The 25,610-nt window shown below is 48.0% G+C and overlaps 1 protein-coding gene and 1 long non-coding RNA gene across 2 annotated transcripts; one reads left to right on the top strand and one right to left on the bottom strand.

Annotated features, from left to right (window-relative positions):
- Positions 1 to 395: 395 nt before the first annotated feature.
- FYTTD1 (forty-two-three domain containing 1) lies at positions 396 to 23,617 on the bottom strand. The gene is made up of 9 exons (XM_081911346.1): positions 23,444 to 23,617; positions 15,516 to 15,647; positions 14,349 to 14,494; positions 11,643 to 11,755; positions 11,216 to 11,312; positions 8,617 to 8,678; positions 3,567 to 3,641; positions 3,169 to 3,295; positions 396 to 2,101 (listed from the first exon to the last, which is right to left on the bottom strand). The coding sequence occupies exons 1-9, from the start codon at positions 23,604 to 23,606 to the stop codon at positions 2,006 to 2,008; spliced, it is 1,011 nt and encodes a 336-aa protein (XP_081767472.1). The 5' UTR covers positions 23,607 to 23,617; the 3' UTR covers positions 396 to 2,005.
- Positions 3,616 to 8,526, top strand: LOC309369997. The gene is made up of 2 exons (XR_014168330.1): positions 3,616 to 3,700; positions 5,082 to 8,526. It is a non-coding gene; the product is annotated as an uncharacterized lncRNA (long non-coding RNA).
- Positions 23,618 to 25,610: the final 1,993 nt, after the last annotated feature.

Genomic DNA, 25,610 nt, shown 5'->3' with positions numbered 1-25,610 from the left:
TCTGCTTGGGGGCTTTTTACAGGTATCTGGTTTGGCTACTGTGAGTACATACAGGATGTGGAGCTAGATGGGCTGTGGGGCTAGATGGGCTGTTGGCCTAACCCAGCAGGGCTTTCCTTGATCTTAAGGTCTCAGCTTTATGTTACAATCCCAAAGGTGTCATTGGTAGTGCCATGAATTTTAACAGTCGCTATGAGAATAAGGGGACAGTTGAAAGCACCAATGCTTATGGTATACCAGTCATTAGAACATATTTGCATTTTTCTGGCACAGATTACGAGTTAAGATCATTGTGAAGAGTGGAGCGTTAAACATGTATTCCTCATTTAAGTACTAAGTTGGCCTTTGTTGAAGAATATGGAGCTGCAAAATTCATATTTAAGTACACACAAATGCAAACTTGTAACACTTTTATTTTTAAAAAGTCCAACAGCTTTAGAATAGATCCAAATGTATTAACTTCTCCAAAAAAAAAAAAAATACCCAAAGGTAGAGTTTAAAGCATATTCTCCTTAAATACAAACTAGCTCTCTTGAGATGCATTGCATCAATGTTTTGCATCCATGTTGATGCAAAAGGGTTTTTTTTTAAGTACATCCTGGTAGAAACCAAACACAGGATGATCATAAGCATGTTTATCTACTTCATTTCTAATGGACTTTAACAGAATTCCTACTAACCGAGTAAAAAACAACAACACAAAAGGAGGAACTTTAATATTCCATTTTTTCCCATTGCAAAGGTATAGAAGGTATTTCAAATAATTAAAAACAGAAGATGATGAACATTAAATTGTCATGGAGGCATGACTACATAAAAACTGCTCTAAAGGCAGCCTTGCTACTGCCAAATATTTGTTTTGATCTCCACAATAAACTACTTTTTAAAAGAAATGTCAAAGAAAAACAAAGATCAAGTTACATATATCAGGTTTCTGAGACTGAGCAAACCTGGCATCCTTTTACCTAGGTGTGCCTCCCAACTCACCCACTATGGACATTTAAAATCCAGGATGTAGGAGCTGTCCTCACAGGCAATTATGTTGAAATCAAAATCCAGCGCACATGAAGTTTGTGTGTGTGTGTATGGCGACGCCACCACTTTTGATCCCTTGAAGCAACAGGAAGGTGCCTTGAACCTCACAATGCTCACCTGGTGGGTCTGCCACTAGGTATACGAGTCACAAAAGTGCCACATTTGTACAACACAACAGAGCGACAACCAAAATAACTGATCCGGTAACATTGAATGGTCATCAAAGCATTGTTTCAGCCGATGAATATCTGAAGCAAACTCACAGCTTTAAAAAAAAGAGAGGGGGGAAAAAGCTTGTATGCACCCTGTATGGTCCTTTCTGTGGACTAGGTTCTTGCAGTGGCCTCATGTGAGGCCCTTGTTCTATCACTTAAGGGGACGAGAATGACCGCTACGCCTTTTCATCGCCAAGAAAAGCTGGATTCTTACTTCCTGCCTCGGATGCCAAACAATTTAGCTTCTAGTGCCAGATGAACTGCAGAGCTTGAGTGAAAGAAAGATCTGTGAGCCGAAGTAACGGAAAGACGAGCAGCAGCAGCAGCAGCAGCAGCCAAGTACTGTCCGCTGCAAATGTTTTAAGCAAATTTCGGCAGCCAGGGGCACAAAATGAAATGACACAGCATTGCAAGAACAGGTGGAGCAAAGACTGACCACTGCATTAATCACCACCTCTGTCGGCTGCTCAAGAAACCAAAATAAGAACAACTGGCTTTGCCCCCCCCCCCTCGTCCAGGAGCTTATGTGGACCCTTGCAGTCCAGACAACAGGACGCTGTTTTCCAAGCAACATTGAATTTTCTCTTTTTATGGTCCACTATCATGTGAGGGTGTTCTCTTTTTAACTATTCAGAGTAGAAGCCGTTTAAAAACAAAATTCAGTTTTTCAGTATCTTGACACAAAGTCCAACTTATTTTTTGGCCCACTGCTCGTTCAGTTCCTTAGAAAGATAGGGTTCCCCTGAACAGGCCCTCTAGCCCACAGTCACAAAACGGCTGCCTTTGTTCTGGGAGAGAGCCGTTCTCTGCTCCTTCAGGATCCCAAAGCGCTCGTTGAGGGTCATGTTTGTCTGTGAACAAAGGAGGACGTAAATCAGTACAGCAGTCACCCATCAAGCAGGCCAAAATTATGGTGCCTGGTTAATATTTCAACCAGTTCCCCTAGCACATTTAACACATGTGCTAAGCTTCAACTACAGTGGGGGACCTTGGAGAAGATACAGGTTGTGGGTTAGGTGAGAAAATAGAAATTAAAGAGTAGTCTTCTAATTGTGTGGAGAGTCTGAAGGTGTTCGGAGCACTCGCAAGCAGGGTTCGAAATTAGCAGGGCGCCAAGCGCATTTTGCACCTAAAGATTCTCCATTTGTGAGCACCTCCAAAAGTCTGGGTGCCGTTTTTTGCGCCTGGCTGACACCCAAGGATTACTGAAATGTATGTGCTTTGAAGCCTCGAAGTTTATGTTAAGGATAGACAATATGTTAAGGAGTTTAATGTTAAAGAGTAGAGTGTTTTGAAAACTGAAGTATGGTACCACTATTTTTATAGTAAACACTAAACTAAACATGTATTAACCATTTCTACTAAAAATGTGATATTAACAATGTGTCACTTATGTGAACTGCATAGGTATTAGTTCATGCTTATCAAATTAATAAAAAGTGTTGCCAATGCCCCCACCCCCCAGTGGCGGCTAGATGGTCTGCTTTCGCACCCACAACCCAGGTCTTAGAAGCCATTTGGCCCCTAGATCTTCCATCCCAGTTTCTAACACTGTTTGCAAGAAAGTGCAAAGAGGAACCCAGGAGGCAGCAGAGGAGACACCCCATTCCTGCTTCAGATCACTATCTGGAGCAACGAAACAGGCCCCATAATCTCATCCTCTTGACCCTGCAGGGCCTGACTGGCAGTTTGTTCAGCCTCTCTCCAACCAGGGGCTCCCAAGTGAGTGAACAGTGTTTTTTTACTCCAATCCAGCTCCGTGGATGGTGCTTCCCACCAGTCCTCTGCATCCAGCCAGTCCAAGACAGGAACTCAGCTGCTCCGCAATTCCACGACAAGATCTAAAGTCCAATAAAGAACCCATGGAGCCCGGTTTTTTGTCAACAATGCACACCCATTTTATCTGGAAGCAACCAACCTGCTTTCCGACACTGTTGATATCAAACTGCAGCGGGACCCCTTTGGGAATCTTCTTCTCTTCCGACTGGTCCTTCTTCAAGAGGAAGGGAGGCACGGGAGTGCTGGTCAGCCTTGGCTTCAAAGAACTGTGGAAAAAACACATGGCACACTGAACAGGGTCAACAGAAATGTCAATTTTCACCAAACTGTAAAAGCAGAGGAGACAAACACTACCTATTACTTCCAAGCTAATAACAACAAAGCAAGCAAGGGGGTAGGATTAACATAAGGCTACGGCTGCAAGGCTGGACCTGGGCGATGAACAGTTTCTCACCAGCCATGTACTTTTCCTTAGCTCCCACCACTATTCCCATCAACCAGGAGATTCTAGCGCAAGATGAAGCTGCTTTTACTCACATGGGGGATGGGACTGCGCCAGGATTGTCAATGGATACAGTCAAAATCCCTCCGTTTGTAGTGGATGTTCGCCATCTGTTTGGGAAAGCACAAGACCCAGTTGACCCAGTAAATCCTCTGCTAATATTACAGTGGTGCCTCGCAAGACGAAATTAATTCGTTCCGCAAGTCTCTTCGTCTTGCGAGTTTTTCGTCTTGCGATGCACGGTTTTCCATAGGAATGCATTGAAAATCAATTAATGCGTTCCTATGGAAACCGCCTTCCCCCGACCTCTTCTGGCGGGCGGCATTTTAAAATCGCCCGGGACAGCGGAGGACTTCTCCGCTGTCCGGGGCGATTTAAAAGCCCCTGGGAAGGCAGGCAGGGGGGACAAAGACTTTTGCCCCCCCCTGCCTTCAGAAGAGGTCCAGGACAGGCGCGGACCTCTCCGCAAGGAGCGGGAGCGCTCCTTGCGGAGAGTTGCAATCGCGCCCAGGCTTTCCCGCCCCGCCGCCGGGCTTCGGGACATGGTTCCGATGCCAGGCGGCGGGGGGAGGCTTTCTCGCCCCGTCGCCCGGCATCGGGACGATGCCCCGAAGCTGGGCGGCGGGGGGAGGCTTTCTCGCCCCGTCGCCCGGCATCGGGACGATGCCCCGATGCCGGGCGGCGGGGGGAGGCGTTCCTGCCCGGCCGCCCGGCATCGGGACGATGCCCCGAAGCCGGGCAGCGGGGGGAGGCTTTCCCGCCCCGCCGCCCGGCATCGGGACATGGTTCCGATGCCGGGCGGCGGGAGGAGGCTTTCCCGCCCCGCCGCCCGGCTTCGGGACATGGTTCCGATGCCAGGCGGCGGGGGGAGGCTTTCTCGCCCCGTCGCCCGGCATCGGGACGATGCCCCGAAGCCGGGCGGCGGGGGGAGGCTTTCTCGCCCCGTCGCCCGGCATCGGGACGATGCCCCGAAGCCGGGCGGCGGGGGGAGGCGTTCCTGCCCCGCCGCCCGGCATCGGGACGATGCCCCGATGCCGGGCGGCGGAGGGAGGCTTCAAAAGCCGTCCGGGGGCTTTTAAATCGCCCCGGACAGTCCCGGGGCGATTTAAAAGCCCCCTGTTAGGCAGGCAGGGGGGGCAAAGACTTTTGCCCCCCCGCCCGCCTTGGGAAGAGGTCCTCTTCCCAAGGCGGGCGGGGGGGCAAAAGTCTTTGCCCCCCCTGCCTGCCTTCAAAAGCCGTCCGGGATAGCGGGAAGCGCTTCCCTGCTATCCCGGACCGCTTTTAAAATGCTGGCGGTGGGGAGCAAAGCCTTTCGCCCCCGCCGGCCTTCCTGGACCTCTTCTGAAGTCCGGAGGGGGGAAAAAGGCTTTGCTCCCCACCGCCAGCATTTAAAAAAAGGTCCCCGAGATTTCCCTATGGGCTTTCGTCTTGCGATGCAAGCCCATAGGGAAAATCGTCTAGCGAAGCGTCGCAAAACCCGAAAAACCCTTTCGTCTTGCGGGTTTTTCGTCTTGCGAGGCATTCGTCTTGCGGGGCACCACTGTACATAGTTTTTCTATCCTGCCTTTCATCCAACACAGGAGCACAGTGTGTCTCATAACATAAACTATACGAAATTGAATATACACATACTATAAGCAAAATCGGAGCCATAAAATAATAATCTCCAGAATCAGCATCAATTTTAAAGACCCAAAGGCTTGGAGGAACAACTAGTTTTAAACTTGTACCTGGATAGTCCTAATGTGGAAGATGGTCAAAAATCATTCAAAACAGTTTCCATAAGCTATATAAGCACTGATTTCTCACTAGCTGATGTTTTAACTATGGGTCATAACGTAAACTTTATGATCCCAGGTAAAGCAGGATGAGGAAATTTGTGGCCCTCCAATGTTGCTGGACTCCCATCAGCCCCAACCTGCATGGCCAATGAGCAGGGCATGATGGGAGTTGTAGTTCAGCAACACCTGGAGGGCCAAAGGTTCCCAAGCACTGAGCTAAAGGGTGTTCTGAAAAGACCAGCTGTACAGGCAGTTTGCTTCAAATTCCCACTTTAGATAAATTCATTGATAGTGCAAAAGGTCAGACTTGGACAAGCAACAGCCTTTTTTTTTATAGGCTACTTGCATTCCTGGCTGCCTTAACCAATCCACCCTGGGCTCAGATGCGGGCACCCTTTTCAGGAGCTCAGCAGTTTGCCTGAAGCTGTATCAGCAAAGGCCTGAGCAATTTCCCCTTTGCTCGAGGCTGCTCCTCAAGACAACATTTGACGACAGCTGGCCTAGCATGTAGGGCTTTCGTTACCCAACAGCCAGACCACCAATGCTAGGACACCAGTTTCTAAAAGCAGAGTGGTTTTCAAAAGAATGGGTTTTAAAAAGGATTAGACAAATTCAATGAGTTAAGGCTGCATAGCTGTCAACCGTCCCTTATTTGGCGAGAAACTCCCTTATCCCAGCGCCGTGTCCCACTGCTGTCCCTTATTGATGATGTCCCTTAAATTTCCCGGGTTTCAAAGGAAGTAGCTCCTCTCCCTCCCTCCCTGCCGGCCAGGGAGGAGGGAGGCTCCAACTGTGTTGCTTGGCTGCCCGCCCCGCCCCCCTCCGGCCTCCTCTCACCAGCCTTGGCCCCGGGAGCCCCTCCCCACCGGGACTGAAGAGCCTTGAGAGGAGAGCGAGGGCAACCATAGAGAAAGCAGTCCAGACAGAGGAGGCAGAGGCGCAGGGAGGTGTTCCAAGGGCTAACCATAGAGGGGGAAAGCGGAGGAAGGACCGCAAGCGCTTCTCCCATAGATTTGTAGTGGTAGACTAGCCTAGATGGTCTGATCTGCGTGTTTACTTTGGGCGCTATTCCCCCCCCCTTCCTCCCACCCCGCCTGATGGAACTGAGAGCTGCAGATGGAGCACGAGAGAAAAGATACAGAACTGCAGCAGCATCTTCGTAGCTTAGACTTCGTTTTGCGTGAAAAGTGGTTGCTGCTTGTAGTTATTTAATTGCAGTGTTTCATCAGCTGGTGTCTTGAGCAGCAACCTCTGGAAACGAAGGGCTAAAAACTGGCGCTGCTCTCCCAAATTATCTGGTCCCTTTTAACTTCGCATTTCAGCCGGTTGACTAAAATCCCTTATTTTGGCTGCTGATCCCTTATTTTCAAGGCTGCTGGCCCCTTATTTTCAAATCTAGAAGTTGACAGCTATGAGGCTGATGATGGCGACTAGCCATGATGACTATGTTCTCCCTTCTCTGTTGGAGGCCCCCTGCGTCTGAATGCCAGCTGCTGTGAATACCTAGACTGGGTGTGTACTCAGATCCCGCTTGCAGGCTTCCCATTGGAGCATCTGCTTGGCCACTGTGAGAACAGGATGCTGGACTAGATGGGCCACTGGCCTGGTCCAGCGAGCTCTTACGCTTCTTTCAAAAAGGTTGCAGTTCTGCACTATCTGTTCCCGTGTGGGAGGCTGCTGTCCCTAAACACACGCATGCGTACATGCTCCAGAGCACTTGGGGACTCTCCTTTTCTGGAAGCAGATCCTGTTTCTCTTAGCAAACAAGTGCAATAAGGAAGGTAGCTTCATCCAGAATGCAGAAGTAGCCACAGCAAAAAGTCCCGTTTTATAAGAAAGCAAATTAGACTGCAATTTTAAGTTACCACCATTTGAGTGAAAGAGGCTGGTTGGTAGTCAAGATCAGGCTGTTGGTAGTCAAGATCAGGAGTTCAGAAACCTTCAAGCTGAGTTTGGTGGCATTGCTCAGCTTATGGTAAGGCTTTCAACAATGGAATGGGGCAGAAAGCATTTTTTGTGGGGGTGATTCCCCCTAACGCTTGCAGCCTCCCACCCCCCATAAATCTGCTCTACGGGTTTGGAGGATCTTCCAGAGCAGATGGTGCATCACTGAAATTACTTTCCTCCCTTTTCTTCTGCCATCAGAAGAGACATTGTTTGACACAACCCCTTCCACATTCTCTACCTACTGACAACTGCCTCCTGCTAATAACAATAATAATTTATTATTTATACCCCGCCCATCTGGCTGGGTTTCCCCAGCCACTCTGGGCAGCTTCCAACAGAACACTAAAATACAATAACCTATTAAGCATTAAAAGCTTTCCTAAACAGGGCTGCCTTCAGATGTCTTCTAAAAGTTTGGTAGTTATTTTTCTCTTTGATATCTGGTGGCTTCCTTCCCCTTCCTCTGTTGCCTGTCCTGTGGCAAGTGATAGATTGTAAGCTCCTAGGGGCAGGGACCTGCTCACTTGTACACCACAAAGCACAATGAAACTACTGATTTCAAAATGGCACTGATTTTTTTGTTTCTTAAAATTCCTCCGCAAGGCTGGGTATGAGGCATCTAGTTAACAGAGACATAACAGTTACTGAGCAAAACACTGCCCATTAAACACTTCTTCTTCTTATTCCCCACCCGTCTGGCAGGGTCTTCCCAGCTACTCTGGGCTGCTTACAGCACATATACTACAGATCCGAGAGCAATCAGAGAAGAAACCAGGGCATTAAATACCTCTGCTTTCTACAATTCCCAACCAACCAACTTTCTTCCCTACAAACGCTCTGTTTCTCACTGCCTGCACCCCAGTCCCAACCTGTAAAGCTCTCCACAGCCGTTTAGAGGGTGTTCATTCAACATTTGCGGATGAGTAGCACACTGTCTGATCCTATGCATGCTTCAGAAATTCAATGGGGCCTGCTCCCAAGTAAAAGCGTACAGAGGACATCTCCAAAACCTTCCCCACTCGGAAAGCAAGTGGCAGGCAAACAACAGTTTCATTTTCAGAACTGGTGACATACCATATTATGACAGCGTGTTCAGAATATGAGACCATCCCTAATTTACACTAGAAGCCCACCCTTTCTGAAGCTCCCCGCCACCATTGCAGCAGGCCACTGCTCCTGCCTCCCAGCTCAGCAGCACGCCAAGGCCACCTCCCAAATCAGACAGACATCCAGTGCCCTCGATATGCCCCATGAATATTTGGTTGCAGGGGCCAACGGTGGTCTAAAAAGCCACAGTCTCAACACACATGCATTACTGCCTCCACAACTGCTCTGCCAAATAAATCGGATCACTTACGGGCGAGTTCTGTTTGTGACCTGGGCGCTTAGGTCATCTTCTGGATGAACTTGGGCCTGCACCTGCCGGAGGAGGAAAGAAAATACCGGTAGAGAAAATGAGAAAGCTGAAGATGTTTTTTGGCGGGGAGGGAAGAGTTATTCAGGAGACAACTATAGACTTAGTCTAGGTCACTGGAATCTGACCAAGACATTCCAACAGGGTTGGGGGTTCTGGGTGTGAGTGTTTCTACAGAGATTCATAAAGGGATTTGCATGACAAACAGGCATTTACGAAGCTTGTTGGCACTGTGACATGACGGGTTAAGTCTCTTTTATGTGATTTTGAATTTTTTTGTTATTCATGTTTTTATACTGTATTTGATGCTACTTTTATAATTAAGTGTTTTAAATTTGTTGTTAGCTGCCCTGAGCCTGGTTTTTGAGCCGGGAAGGGCGCGGTATAAATTATAATTAAAATAAAATAAAATTAGGAATAACCCAAAGGTTAGCCATTTTGAATACAAATAGCAAAAAGTGCAATATAAAGATTTCAAAATAAAACGACACACAAAACATACACATACAGAAGGAACACTTAAAGAGGCTTAGTGGATCCCAAAGGTCAGCCAAGTGGTGGGAGATTCCCTCCCCCCCACTCCATCCCATTCTGAAGCGCTGCTTCTTCAAGTGCCGTCTACACTCTGCCCCCAAACCTGGCCAGTAGGGCAGGTCATTTTAGGGGGTGAAACTTAATTTTTGCAAATTTCTTCAGTGAGCAATCTTAAAAATAGGTTTTTGGTTGTGAGGAACTCAAATTTGCTATTATTTTGTGACTGGACAACATTTAGCTTGGTAAATCTATGTTTGATTAAAAAGTACAAGAAACTGCTCTTGAAAAAAACAAATAAATTTAAATTTACCTTCTGAAAATATCAAATAATGCTTAAATACTACTACTACTACTACCACTGCATAAAATAACTTCAAGTACCATACTTGGCAGTCATTTTTATTTATTTTATTTATTTCTATGCAATTTCACACACATTTTACTTACCACACAAGACTATATACTGATTTAACCAAAATATTTTTGGAATTTCCAAGTCATGTTACAACTTTTTAGCACCCCTCAGATTTGGAATTTGAAAGCTGGAAAAAATCAACATGCCCAACTGGCCAACATCAGCCACTGTGGGTCCCCACCTTCTGCAAGCCAGCAGGACTGGCTTCATCCCTGACTCTTGCTCTTTCCAGCCATGTATATGTAGCATGGGGACGCGGGTGGTGCTGTGAGTTAAACCACAGAGCCTAGGACTTGCCAATCAGAAGGTCCGCGGTTCGAATCCCCGCGACGGGGTGAGTTCCCGTTGTTCAGTCCCTGCTCCTGCCAACCTAGCAGTTCGAAAGCACGTCAAAATGCAAGTAGATAAATAGGTACCAGTCCAGTGGGAAGGTAAACGGCATTTCTATGCACTGCTCTGATTCGCCAGAAGTGGCTTAGTCATGCTGGCCACATGACCCGGAAGCTGTACGCCGGCTCCCTCGGCCAATAAAGCGAGATGAGCGCCGCAACCCCAGAGTCGGCCACGACTGGACCTAATGGTCAGGGGTCCCTTTACCTTTACCTATATGTAGCTAAGCTGTGTGTCTGGTAACTCACTGCCTAAGATGCTCTCTCGCTCCAAAACTGTTTTCAGCCTCCCCACCTTCGTTCTCCCTGCCTGAACTGCTTCTTCAAACCACTCACGTTTCCCTGCATGTGACCCCCTGCCTCACTTTACAATTCTCCAGCTTTGTTCCAAGCAGGCAGGCTGAGAACCACTTGTGCTCCCTTCAACAGCCCTGCAAACTTATCTGGCGTTCCAGAGAACTCCAAGTCTTTCACTGACTGCAGAAACGAGACGTACTCCAATTTGTACTCCTTTTTTTGGCTCAGAACTTTTGTTAAACTGCGAGCCGTGTCTATGCACGCCCTGCACTCCCCAAGTTTGCATCCACAAAGAGTGTGAAAGTTTGGTCCTGCTACTGTATCTCTGGCATTCCATCACGCCTTTAGGCTGAAGAAGGCTCTGGGATGGATTTCTTCAATAAACACACCTCTGTGATGTTGGTAGACAGCTTTACTCAGTCAGAACAATAGCTGCTGCTGGGGAACCCACAAAAGTGGAGTCTGCAGGTCTATAAATTACACAGGCTTCTATAGAGGCATTTCCTAGCCTTGGCTTCACACAAGCATAGAAATCAAGTCACGATCTCTGGGGAGAAGTATGTCTGCATTATCATCAGAGCTGGATGCCTGATTCAGTGAGAACAGGGCTTCTGCTCTCTATCAAACTAGCTCATGGCCGGGTTTTTCCTGCACCGATGCTTTTAATACAGCCGCCGGAAGGCTCAGTCACAACAAATAGCACACAGACATGTACGCAACTCTTTTAGTGCCAATGACCGAAACCTAAAGATCTAATGAAAAGTAGCATCTGAAGGAGAGCATGGCTATATATAAAACACACAACTTTAGCCAGGTTTTCTTCAAACTCTATCCAGATGGTCAGATTATGTCGAACAGAGAGGTGCAGGGGAAGAGAACAGCACTCTCGCTCTGCCTCCTACAGTACCTTCAGGCCCCTCTTAAAAAGGAAAGTGGCTTGGCGCGCATCTTTCTGCTGGTAGAGCTTATTCCCGATCCTGGCAGAAGGAGACTGTATGTTGGTTCTGTAAAACATCCGCAAAGAATTGTCAGCACCATCGATGTTACAGGATGACGCAATCAGGACAGGCGAGTGCCGTGCCCCGAGGAGATCACAATCTAAAGCAGGGATGGGACGCATTATGTTCCAGGAAACCTTCCAAGGGCCGTATGCCAGTGGTGGGAGGATCAGGAACAAAAGCAGATGGAGCAAGCAATGCTCATTTCCCCACATGCCACCCCCCATCCTCCATTTTGACAGGCAAGGAAGCAGCACGGTCAGAGTTTGAGGCAAAGCACTCAAGGCACCTGCAGAGCAGACCACAAGACCTTTGCAAACGGCATATGGCTCTCACCTTCTGTTTAACAAAGTAGGTCTCCTGAGAATGGCTCCTTGCTTTCTCTGCAACTCAGACTGTCTTTGGACGGTGGTCTTCCTTTTCAAAACCGAGTAGTCCCGCTGTATGTTCTGCAGGAAGAGATATGTTAAAAAATTAGGTCCACACATTTCCAGCAGTGTTAGTCTGTTGCAGCAAAAAACCCAAGGCGTTTAGAAGCTGCTTTACTAATAGCACAATCCTAACCATGTCCACTCAGAAGCAAGCACTGTAGAAATTAATCGTGCTTCCTCCCAGGTGTGCAGGATTAGGACTGCAGCCTCTGTGTGATATCCAACTAGGGTAGAGCCATTACGTTCACTGGATCTACTCGGGTCTACTCAGAATATGGACAAATGCTAACTCTCATCCAAAAACTGTCTCTGCCACCTGATGCACTACAGATTGTTTCAAACTCTATCTGCCATGCTGGCTGGGGCTGATGAGAGCTGTAAACCAACATCTGAAAGGTACCAGGTTCTCTGTTTCATTAATATATTTATACCCTACCTTTCTTTGAGATGGCTCACAACACGAACACAATTAAATTAAAAAACCCTGCACTATCCAAACCGAGCAGCTGAACAAAGGGTAACTTGAAACAGGAGCAATAAAGTTGGCGTAAAATGCCACCTTCTCCCCTGCCAGCCTACCCCTGCCCCAATATCTGAGAGGAGGGTCCTTCTCTGTGTCCCAAGTATGGTGGATATTAAGCAGATCGGGGCCAGAAAAAGAGCCTCCTCTGTGGTGGCGCCTGAACTGCGCACGCCCCACACATACCTATGGCCCTTCATGTGTATATACACATTTCATAAGGCCTGCTAGAAGTTTTCTCCAGTTGCATTTAGGACATCTCGGCTCTCCATCTGGGCCACTGAAACCTCGTTATTTTGAGCAAGGCACCTTTCATAGATAACGAATGGACATCTGGATATAGGACTTCTCACAGAAAGTCTCTTCTGTTTTGGATAGGGTGAAGTACAGTCGATTCATATTTGTGCCTTTATGTTTAGCCACTCAATGTGCTGTTTCTCCATACTGGGGTGAAGTACGGAAGTTTGTTTCGCCTGCCTTTCGAAAATCTGCTTCTGGCCAGCAGAGCTGCTTTAGCATCTCAATCTGCACATCATCTGCTACTAATCTGCTGCCAGGCATGTTGGTTTGGCTGCGACTTTTTACTATTTGTAAACTTCATAACAAGTGTGGGACGGCATGGTGAAAGTCCAAAAATAAAAGTGTTGCGTGACACATGTTATGTGAACGATTCTCCAACAGCTCACAAAAGCTAAGGAAAGTGAAAGTCATGCTTAAGCCATCCTTGTAAGTTAGTCCACACTTGCCATATTACTCATTGGTTGCCTACAACTTAGAGAACACAGAAATGTCCTGCCTGCTGAGAGCCAGTGTGGTGTAGTGGTTGAGAGCGGTAGACTCGTAATCTGGGGAACCGGGTTCCCGTCTCCGCTCCTCCACATGCAGCTGCTGGGTGACCTTGGGCCAGTCACACTTCTCTGAAGTCTCTCAGCCCCACTCACCTCACAGAGTGTTTGTTGTGGGGGAGGAAGGGAAAGGAGAATGTTAGCTGCTTTGAGACTCCTTTGGGTAGTGATAAAGCGGGATATCAAATCCAAACTCCTCTTCTTCTTTATGATAATGCTGCATTTTAATAGGGCTCTATTACTTTTTAACCATAAGAGATGCGGGTGGCGCTGTGGGCTAATCAGAGCCTGGGACTTGCTGACCAGAAGGTCGGTGGTTCGAATCCCTGCGACGGAGTGAGCTCCTGTTGCTCAGTCCCTGCTCCTGCCAACCTAGCAGTTCGAAAGCACCTCACAGAGTGTTTGTTGTGGGGGAGGAAGGGAAAGGAGAATGTTAGCCGCTTTGAGACTCCTTAAAGGGAGTGAAAGGCGGGATATCAAATCCAAACTCTTCTTCTTCTTCTTCTTCTCCCCAACTCCACCTGCCAGGGCAAGGGTCACAACAACTCTAGCCCACCAGAGGTGAAATCAGTGGGGACACAACACACGGCCTTTCTGACCACACAGCAGCCTGAGTTGTTTTATTTGGGGGGGGGTGTCCTGCTTTTGCTTTGCATTTTTCATTTCTTCCTTCTTCCTATTGGATTTTTAATGTTATTTGTTTTGCTGTTTGGCATTTGTTTTAAGCCACCTCGGGGGTCCCCTACAGTGCCACATGTGGCTGGGAACCCCTCTGGTTTCCTCCTGCAGTCTAATCAGGAAGTGAATCTGGGGAGAAGTTGTCCCACTCGGACGGCCCCTTCCCAACTGCAACTTACTGCCAGCAGAGCAAGTGGACCACCTAAAGCGAGGATCCCCTCCCCTCTCCAGGAAAGGAAACTGGCTCTCACCTTTGCCCCTCTGGATTTCCTTTGGCTCAGAAAAAAAAACCCATCATAGTTTGGTGCAAACCACACACTTTCAGCTGGAAAGTGTAGTCACTTGCCTCAGAGTGTTACTGGAGGTGAGAGCACCTCTGCCCATAGAAAGAGAGTGGAATACATGGAATAGGACCCAATGCAGCGGCTCCATTCATGGATGAAGCCTTGCGCTCTCGGAAAAAGGGGTGCCGAGAGTGGAGGAACTCCACCAGATCCCACCTCAAGGCGGAGGCATTCTTACACTGCTGCCCAGAAAAAAAGATGGGTATGTTTTCGCCCCAACATACCTTTTCACTGAGAGGCGATCTGTTGAGGGGGCTGATGCCTTTGTGAGAGCCCAAGGCTTTCCTTGCTGCTAGCCCGGTTTTGACTCCATAGGGAGGCCTCTTTCCAGCCACCCGTTTTCTGCGTCCTAAACGGTTCTTTCCAAAACCTGAAATGGCATAAATAGGAGACAAAAAGTGAGCATGCCTCGGTCAAGACTAGCGAAGGAACACCGGCAGAGCTTTTAAAAATATATTTGGGGAGGGATTCCCCTTCCATATTTATTTTAGAAAAAAAATCTGGGAGGAAATTAATAAAAACCCTGTTTTTCTTAGCAGATCTAAACTTGTACGCATCACAGGCAGATATCCTGGAGCAAGTCAGCATATGGAAATCGTTGCCACAAAGGTCTGTGGCTCCCTAGCAAAGATACTTGAAGAGGATAAATTGACACACAGGGGAACAGCTCCATCCACATCTCATAGCAACAACACCAAAAAACACAGCTTTCATTATCAAAGGGATTCCATTCCCCAATACCAGATGCTGGGGCTTAACACCAAAGGAGGATTATGTCTCAAGTCTTGCTGGTAAACCTTTGTAAAACATCTGGCTGGCTGCTGCAAGTATCAAAAATATTGAAAAAAATAACTTGGGTTGACAGTGCATCGCAATTCTTATACAGGGATGGGAGGCAGAGACATTTCGTAAGTTCAGCAACAAGACAAACTCCATCGGGGTCCTCCTGATCCCACACTGCTTCTAATCCAGTTCATCATTTTAATAACTTCTATTTAACTTGAAAAACTGGTGCGTGGGTCTGCTTTTTTCCTCCTCCCTAACCATCCCTTTTTTGTTTTCTGTTATGTCGGGCAGATTGTAAGCCCGCAGGCAAGAGACTGCCTTGCTTTAACTGATGGTGCGTAAGTCACTCTAGAAGGCTCTTTGGCTGAGGGACAGGGTAAAAATGTTCCAAAAATACTTTCCTCTTTTAAGAGGGCAAAATGCATTATGTATTACTTAGCACATAAACCTGTACAGGCTGTTCTACTTTTGAGTATATTTTAGGGAAATGTTATTTATCACCTGCCTTTAAAAAAAGGCAGGTCTCAAACAACCTTGACATTTTACTGTCCCAATACAAAATGTGTCCCTGGTGTTTCAGAAAAAAAGGAAGCAGAACTACCTACCTGTGTACTCCTGGATTCCCCATTTGGTTCTCCTCATCCGGAATTGCCGCTTGCCAGCCTGTTGAAGCCCCCTCTTCATTCTGGGAGAATACTGCTTCCTCTCTTCTTTCTTATTCAGTTTAATTATATCATCTGCAAAACACATAGCAAGAATTTAAGTATTTAACACTTCTCACTGTGGGGGACCAAAACAGGAACTCATGCATGATTTGTTATTTTTAAAAAGCCTCAGGTTTTCACTTAAGTAAACTCTTACGTCTGTTAAGTAAACTCCCGGAATAGATCTGTAAACCTTTAGAAACTTTTCTGGAATAGAGAACCTTTCTGGAATTGTGTAATGGGGTTAATTGAGTCCTTGTCTTTAGCCAGCCTCCCTCCCTTGTTTCAACAGGGCCCTGGGTCTGTCACACTTCTCTGTAGAGAGCCATGTGCGCAAAGGTAAAGGGACCCCTGACCATTAGGTCCAGTCGTGACCGACTCTGGGATTGCGGCGCTCATCTCGCTTTATTGGCCGAGGAAGCCGGTGTACAGCTTTCGGGTCATGTAGCCAGCATGACTAAGCCGCTTCTGGTGAACCAGAGCAGCGCACGGAAACACCGTTTAGCTTCCTGCCAGAGCGGTACCTATTTATCTACTTGCACTCTGACATGCTTTCGAACTGCTAGGTGGGCAGGAGAAGGGACCGAGCAACGGGAGCTCACCCCGTCGCAGGGATTCGAACCGCCGACCTTCTGATCGGCAAGTCCTAGGCTCTGTGGTTTAACCCACAGTGCCACCCACATCCCTGTAGAGAGCCATGTGCATAGATGGTGCTATATACATACATTATCCCTGCCAAATAGCTCAGTCGGTAGAGCACGAGACTCTTGCTCTCAGGGTTATAGATTCAAGCCCCATGTTGGGCAAAAGATTTCTGCATTGCAGGGGGTTGGGCTAGATGACCCTCGGGGTCCCTTCCAACTCTACTATTCTATGATTCTATACATACAAAATTAGATTTAGCTGCAATGCAGCGTCCACTGCCATGTATGATGCTTGTGGGAAAGCCCAATCTCTCCATCTGAGGAGTGGCCACAGCACACGCTCCTTGCATGCAGAAATTTCCAGGCTCAACCTCTGGCATCTCACAGGTAGAGGAAGATGCTCTTCTGGGGACCTGAGAGCTGTTGCCAGTCAAGTGTGGTCCAGATGGTCAGCAGCCTGACAATGAAAGGCTGCTTCATATGTCTTGTAATCCCTGATCTTCACACCTGCTCTTTTTAAAATGGGGTTAGATGAGTTCTGTTGCTGGTTTAGCCCAGTGTATTGCCCAGAGTGCTACACAGCCAGAAAGCACTCTGAAAATTGCATTTATCACATATTTGTGATAAACTGAACTCCTTTTAGAAGCCTGCTTCAATCCCATGAGATTTACACATGGCATACACTGCAGAATCTATAGGGTGACACAATAGAATCTTTATTTCTTCCATTTGAGGCCGTTCTGAATCCTCATTTGCCTTGAAAGTGCTGAAGGTTGCAGGACAGCAATCTAACAGCAAATAGATAAAAATATTTGCAAAAGCATGGCCATTAAAATTTAAACCAAGAGCCCTTCCACATCTCTGAACATATATTGCACCTACAAGCACTAAGATAATGAATTCTGTCAGTAATTCAGAATGCCCCAGTTTTCTTTTCGCAAGAGTTGCTATAATTCATTCAGCACCATTACTTCATCCCTAAACACATTGTTAGCCTGCATTTGATTCAACTTCAAAATTAGAAACTGATTCCCAAATTTCAGGAGTCGTCATCATTGCAATCACTTCTACAGTGAAGCTGCTGTGTAACAGCATCATTCTTACAGTAATCCTGCAAAGAGGAACAGAGTCTAGGAACGTGTCCGAGGGGTTTCAGCAAATTTGCATCTAAGTCAAATTTGAAGCCAGCAAGCACACATAACCTGACTGCTCCCAAAACCAATACTTTCCTTGCCCCATAAATTTCCCCCCGCAAAAAAAATCATATTCAGGGAGACTAGGTCCACCCTCAGCCCCCAAGACAAATACACATCTCCCAAGAGAACTCATTGGCTCTCTCACTAAGGTCATTTTGCACTACCGCACATGCTCTCTAAACTGTAGACCAGCTGAACATATCACACCGCAGGAGGAAGCCTCTGACTGGTATACTATCGGCACAAAGTTTGTTTCAGAAGGTATGGAGAATTCCAGCGGATGTTACTACACACAGCAACCAAAGTCACAAGGGCAGAATTTCAGATTAACTCGTCTTGAGGAGCAAGGAATCAAACACAGCAATGACACTTCTTACGATGCTTTTGATGCTAGCCTGCAGTTTGTGTTTGGTGGTGAACCAAAGATGTGTGCGGCTAAAGTGAAGGGCCATTGGAAATGACCTTTTTGCCTTGACCTTCTCTAACAAAATGGTTTACTGTATCTATGCAAATCCTTCTTGCCAGCGAGATCATGAGGATCCAGAAAGTTCAGAGTGAGGAACCAAGAAGCCTGGATGCATTAATGGGAATAAAGTAAAATGATAGGTAAATGAGAACGCCAGAAGGCCGGCTTTTTGCACCTAAAAGCCTCTACATGTAGCTCAAGGGCAAGCTTCCTCCATCAACCAGAAATTCTATAGAAATGTAAAGGTAAAAAAGGTAAAGGACCCCTGGTGATGAACACAAGACATCTGCAGGTAAGACAGAATGGTAGGTAAATCTATTCAGGAGGACCATCCACAAAGGAAACCTTCCGGATGGGTCATCCTTGTTTACATGCCCCAATCCACCTTTTATCAGAACCTTCCCTATTACATTACTGAGGTCTTCTTCTCTGGAAACTCCTCCCCTATGACCAAGCACACCTACCTGAATTTTACCCTATCCACTCTCATTCCCTCATTTTGACCCCTTCTCATTGGTCATCATGCCAACTCACCTAAACACACTTATTAAAGTTCAGGCTACTTGACCACCTTCTACAATGCTGTCTGAAGTTTCCCCTCTGCCCTCTCTTCCTCTGAGCAACCATTCTGCACACACCAGTAACATCTGTAAACTTCAGAACTAAGGCTTGGTGAAGGGTCTATGCCCGTGATCCTATTTTACTAATAAAGATCTGAACTCACTGCATAGACTGCTGAGCTCAATGCCTGGGTCCCATCTCTTCTATCACCTACAAACACAACATTTCAGGAGCACCTATCTCCACTTTCAGAGCTATTCCCCCTTTAGAATAGAACTCTCTATTTCTTTAACTGAGAAGTGTGGTTGTGTTAGAACTATAAATGTACACTGCTGCACTTTATTACAAAAATCACATTTAATGCTTTATAATAAATTCTTTTGTGTATTTTTTGTGAAGAAACTTCAGAGGGTTTGGATACACATGTAAGGCAGTGCTTGGTTCTACGTCAGCTAAAGGTCCCCACTGGTGCAAGTTTCACATTCCCAAGTCCCCGTGTCTTTCAGCATCCCACCCTGCACCCCCTGTTAACACACTTTACAGTATGAAACACATCCTGAAAAGCCAGGATATGCCCATTAGCAAAGTAATCCTATGAAGTGAGAGGGACAGTGGTCTCACCCTGCACAGCTTCTTGCTGCAGAACAGGAGATTGTGCCGTGATGGAATATAATCACACGTCAGCAACTTGTTCAACAGGACACACTACAGCCAGCGATGTTGCCGTATTTTAAAGGCATCTTCAGCTTTTAGTTCTAGGTCAACAGAGGTGGAACATCAACTCAATGCACTTATGCAACTCCCCTAATACAGTGGTGCCTCGCAAGACGAAATTAATTCGTTCCGCAAGTCTCTTCGTCTTGCGATGCACGGTTTTCCATAGGAATGCATTGAAAATCAATTAATGCGTTCCTATGGAAACCGCCTTCCCCCGACCTCTTCTGGCAGGCGGCATTTTAAAATCGCCCGGGACAGCGGAGGACTTCTCCGCTGTCCGGGGCGATTTAAAAGCCCCTGGGAAGGCAGGCAGGGGGGACAAAGACTTTTGCCCCCCGCCTGCCTTCAGAAGAGGTCCAGGACAGGCTTCGCGGACCTCTCCGCAAGCAGCGGGAGCGCTCCTTGCGGAGAGTTGCCAGCGCGCCCAGGCTTCACGGCCCCGCCGCCGGGCTTCGGGACATCGTTCCGATGCCGGGCGGCGGGGGGAGGCTTTCATGCCCCGAAGCCGGGCGGCGGGGGGAGGCTTCAAAAGCCGTCCGGGGGCTTTTAAATCGCCCCGGACAGTCCCGGGGCGATTTAAAAGCCCCCGGTTAGGCAGGCAGGGGGGGCAAAGACTTTTGCCCCCCGCCCGCCTTGGGAAGAGGTCCTGGACCTCTTCCGAAGGCGGGCGGGGGGCAAAAGTCTTTGCTCCCCCCTGCCTGCCTTTCCGGGAGAGCGGGAAGGCACCGCTGCCTTTTCCGCTCTCCCGGAAAGGCAGGCAGGGGGGAGCAAAGACTTTTGCCCCCCGCCCGCCTTCGGAAGACCTCTTCCCAAGGCGGGCGGGGGGCAAAAGTCTTTGCTCCCCCCCCCCGCCTTCAAAAGCCGTCCGGGATAGCGGGAAGCGCTTCCCTGCTATCCCGGACCGCTTTTAAAATGCTGGCGGTGGGGAGCAAAGCCTTTTGCCCCCGCCGGCCTTCCTGGACCTCTTCTGAAGTCCGGAGGGGGGAAAAAGGCTTTGCTCCCCACCGCCAGCATTTAAAAAAAGGTCCCCGAGATTTCCCTATGGGCTTTCGTCTTGCGATGCAAGCCCATAGGGAAAATCGTCTAGCGAAGCGTCGCAAAAACCGAAAAACCCTTTCGTCTTGCGGGTTTTTCGTCTTGGGAGGCATTCGTCTTGCGGGGCACCACTGTACATAATAATAAAATCATAGCAACAAATCTGCAGATTTGCATTCATCATTAAAAGATTTACAGTTAGGATGGTCAATGGAGATATCTCATTATATACAAAAATATACAGTTGTATCATACATACATACATACATACATACATACATAGTATATCACGTATCGCCTTCCCTGGCACCCACAGGGTTTCCTGTTCCCGCTGGAATTACTCTTGTAAGAAGAATTCTACTGCAACCAAAGGAGCATGTTGTGGGTTCTGTGTGCTTGGTTACAATGTGTATGTGTGTTTGTGCCCATGTGGTACCTGTGACAATTTCTCCAGTTTGCCAATATGCTCACAGGGAAAGCTTGATAATCCCTTATGTATTAGTTACAGTAAGCCAGTCTATGAAGGCGAAGGAGTCATCAATTTGGAGGTACTTGGTCAGGAGACTTGCAACCCAAGGTCAGGCATCATGTTGTTGATACTGTTCTTTGAAGAAGCAGATATACAGTGTTGGATATCCAGGCGGTTTATAGCAAGGAATGCTTTTAATCAGACTTGGCTGATGTCCCAGCAGCAGCCTTAACTGGAGAACTCAAACCTGACCTCAGTTATCCATGCCCTGGATAACTGTTATTATGCTATAATGTTCTTTATGTGGGTCTGCCTTTAAAGACAATCCAGGAAGTTCAACTGCTTCCTGATTACTATACGCAATTTAAGAGACTCCATCGTTTTCATTGGCTGCCTCTTTCTATCCAGGCCCAATTTTGACTTTACATTTTAAAGTGCAGGCTACAAGCTTCAAGCAGGTGTTGCCAGGAAGCCTATAAATCTATAATTATTAATCATACAATTGGGGCATTTAAGGTGCCAGCCATCACCCAGTTCCTCCCTCCAGCAAATGTCACTCAGATTTTATTATTCTTATTTATGTTTAAAGGGCCGCCCATCAATAAGTAATTACTGGGCAAGAAACAAACAAATCTATATTAAAAAATACAATATATGTGCCATGAAGCCTTTGGCACACACCCTTAAGCACACAGCTATGAAATAAGCACATTCTCTTCCTACACGCAACACCATCTCCTCCTCCTCTTGTCTGTGTTGATTTACAGATTTTAAGTGCCTGATGACAGAGATCTGTCTTCTTATACTTTCAACAGTGACACGCACATAGGGAGCCAGTGTGGAGCAGTGATTAGCTTGTTGGCCTAGGACCTGGGAGACCAGGGCTCAAACGCTTGCTTGGCCATGAAGCTCAGTGGGTGACTTCTCAGCCCAACCTACCTCTCATGGCGGTTGTTGTGGTGATTAGGAGAGGCAGGGGAGAGCCATGTACACCACTTTGAGCTCCTTGGAGGAAAAGGTAGGATATACATGCAATTCATACTAATGACAGCTACAGATGGCACTTTCTCATCTACCTCCTCCTCCTTATTGCAGCAGCAGCAGAAACCTATTTGAAACCATTATATTATTCTAAAAATTAGATTCCTGCATTATAAAGAGGTTGGACTAGACGACCCTTGGGGTACAACTCATCAATTCTATGAAAGTGCATTTCCTCATACAAAAGTCCCCAGGCTCTGAGATCTTTGGGGGAGGCCGTTCTCTCCATCCTGCCACCCCCACAGGCACTCTTGAAGGGACTTGGGAGAGGGGTGGCTGCTCCCAAACAACTTTGGAACTCCCTGCCTAGAGAAGCTAGACTGGCTCCCTCCCAGCAGGTGAAGACCTTCTGGTTCCAACAGGCTTTGGGGAACCAACTGCTTTTAATGGAAGTGCTGGCGCTGTGCTGTTTTTATTGTAACCATCCGTTGTGTTTTTAATAGATCTCATTTATTACACAGAGGTACATACATACAGTGGATGGGAACAGGATCCGTTCCAGAGCCATGTTCGCATCCTGAAGCGAACACAACCTGCATCTGCACGGGTCGCGATTCGCCGCGTCTGTGCATGCGCTTGATGTCATATTGAGCATCTGCGCATGCGGCGAAACCAGGGAGTAACGCGTTCTGTTACTTCCAGGTCACTGCTCAACCCAAAAACGCTTGACCCGAAGCTACTTTAACCAGAGATATGAGTGTATATCGTTTGGACTAATGCAATGCGCTCTACGTGGGGCTACCTTTGAAGGTGACCCGGAAACTACAACTAATCCAGAATATGGCAGCTAGACTGCTGACTGGGAGCGGCCACGAAGACCATATAACACCGGTCTTGAAAGACCTACACTGGCTCCCAGTACGTTTCCGAACACAATTCAAAGTGTTGGTGCTGACCTTGAAAGCCCTAAATGGCCTCGGTCCAGTATACCTGAAGGAGCGTCTCCACCCCCATCGTTCTGCCTGGACACTGAGGTCCAGCGCCGAGGGCCTTTTGGCGGCTCCCTCACTGCGAGAAGCCAAGTTACAGAGAACCAGGCAGAGGGCCTTCTCGGTGGTGGCACCCGCCCTGTGAAATGCCCTCCCACCAGATGTCAAAGAGAAAATAACCACCAAACTTTTAGAAGACATCTAAAGGCAGCCCTGTTTAGGGAAGCTTTTAATGTTTAATAGGTTATTGTATTTTAGTGTTTTGTTGGAAGCCGCCCAGAGTGGCTGGGGAAGCCCAGCCAGATGGGCGGGGTATAAATAATAAATTATTATTATTATTATTATTCAATTAACGTTCAATCGTTTTTCTCAACTGGCTTTTCTGGTTTTTAAGCTGCTTCTATTTTTACCGGAGTCCCTGCCAGGAGGAAAAGGCAGGGTACCAATAAATACCAATGCTACCGATTCTGCTCCTGCAGCAGGAGGTTCCACCGATCTTCCCCGGCGCCGCGTCTCAGCCCCGCCCCCGTCACAGGTTCGGTCCCTAACTCCTTAGGCTCCCCCGCCCGCCGAACTCTCCCAACTGCCTCCCCCCCCTTCGTTGCTCCCTTTGGTTCGGCCCCCTCTCCTCCTTCCCCCCTCCCAAGAGAGCACACATGGTTCGGTCCGAGCATCCCTCGCTCGGCTCCCCGCTCTCAAGCCCCGCCCCCATTTTGACCCCCCCCTCCCGCCGCCGCCGCCGCCGCCGCCCACTTGACCGGCCTCCCTCACCCAGCGACATGTCGATTTTCTCCAGCGTCTCGCTGCTGACGCTCCTCAGCGGGGCTCCGCCAGCGCCGAAGCCGCTCATGGCCGCCGCTCCCAAAACACAAGACCGAGAGCGAGGAAAGCAGCGCCACAGAAGCTCCTCGCTCGCTCTCCCCTTTCTGGGCATGCGCCGGGCGCGCTGGACGCATGCGCCACGCTCGCGCTCTCCTCCCGCGTGACGGGACCCAACGCCTCCTCCCGGCGCGAGAGCCGATTATGGGGCGGGGTCCGCCTTCGCCCGTTGCTGCGCTTGCGCGAGCCGAGCAGCTTCGGCGACGCTCGGGGGGCAGAATACCGTAGTTCGCCGAGCTGAGCGCCTAGGAGGAGGTACCGTAATGCGCTCCGCGGCGCTTCGCAATATAAAACCTAGCAAGCAACGAAATCCTATAGAGATAAGAACAAGTTAAAAGCAAAAGATCAAAATATAAAATAAAATATAAATGAAGCTGATTAGGAAAAATCCTAGGATGCGGATTTACTCTGCTGTCCAGCTTGTCGGGGTGCCACTCCCCGCGGGTCTCTCTGGTCAGCAAAAGGAGGAGTCTCCAGCCAAGTTAAAGAAGAAAACAGCGGTCAATAGACCTGGTCTTTATTTGTTGCAACAAAGTTCAAACGCACAAAGAGTAGCAACCCCAAGCATGGGATTGTGTGACCTTTTAAGACCTCTGCCCATTTCCCATAATACATTTTTCAACAGCATCATTGATACATCACAAATATGTCACCGTGTAGGAGTGTTTGGCATGTAGAAGGTAAAGGGTCCAATCACAGACGACTCTGGGGTTGTGGTGCTCATCTCGCTTTATTGGCCGAGCGAGCCGGCATACAGCTTCCGGGTTGTGGCCAGCCGCTTCTGGCGAACCAGAGCAGCGCACGGAAACGCCGTTTACCTTCCCACCAGAGCGGTACCTATTTATCTACTTGCACTTTGCCGTGTTTTCGAACTGCTAGGTTGGCAGGAGCAGGGACTAAGAAACGGGCGCTCACCCTGTCACAGGGATTGAACTGCCAACCTTCTGATTGGCAAGTCATAGGCTCTATGGTTTAACCCGCGCCCCAAAAAATGTATAGGTAGCTAGATACCAATTTATCATGGCTCATCTTATTTCGAAGCAGCATCTTATGCTTGAATAACAAATAGAATTCTGGTGCCTCATGTATTGTGATGGTTTTTAAAACCTGATTCCTGGAGACTTCCGGGTCGGCGCCATCGCCGAATGGCGGGCTCCCTCCGAGCTCCGGAGGGAGCCTGCTCGGCAGGGGCTGGGTCCTACCGCACCGGCGATGCGGGGACCCTCAAAAACCACGGCCAGAGTGAGGCCGTGGACATGGAGACTCGGCTGGCACCGTTAGCGCCCTCCCGGCTCGTGAAGGAGCCTTTTTAAAGGCTACGGATCGGGCGCCGGGGAGAAGCGTGGTGCTTTGAGTTCTCTGCTATCCCTGCCGAGCGCAGCCGCATGCCATCCGGCGGAGAGCGCTGACTTCTTCTATTGAAAATTTGGACCTAAAAGAAGAACCCGTGAGTAATTGGACTATGGATTAAAAAAGAGGGATAAATTTTTAAAATCTGGAGCGAACGGGGGAGGTGGAAAAAAGGAAGTCAGCCTACCCCTTAATTGTAGAAGAGCCAAAACAAAGGACTTAACGACTAAGATCGAGTGTATCTCTATCTTCATGAATTAGCAACTTCGCGAGGGAAAATTATAAGACTGTGCTGGAGGAGAAAAGTGGAATTTGTATTAAAAAACAACCCCCCCCCCCCCCGGAATCCCTGGAGTGATCCGCGAAACTACCTGGGGAAGAGCATCGGGAGTTTTGACAGCTGTCAAAGGCTGTCAAAACGGAAGAATAAAGCAGGGACTTTGCTTTGAGGACTTTGCCGGTTACATTTGTTTTAAATTGTATACAAATTGTTTCAAATAAGGATTTACAAACTATTTGGACTAATGGATTCGATCTGGAAGGGAACATAGTTACTGCGATCCACCTAGAGGAGCTGAGCGACATCGCATGTGTTTTTCTCAGGAAACCTGAACAGTTGTAACTTTTAATCTCTTGGGAACTGCAGAAATGGAACATTGTTTTGTCTACAGAGGGCTACAAACTACAGGAAACAATGGATTCTTTAGTT

Source organism: Podarcis melisellensis (assembly GCF_964234715.1).
Source record: "Podarcis melisellensis genome assembly, chromosome: 5".
Classification (NCBI taxonomy): Eukaryota; Metazoa; Chordata; class Lepidosauria; order Squamata; family Lacertidae; genus Podarcis; species Podarcis melisellensis.
This window is presented reverse-complemented; position numbering and strand designations above follow the sequence as displayed.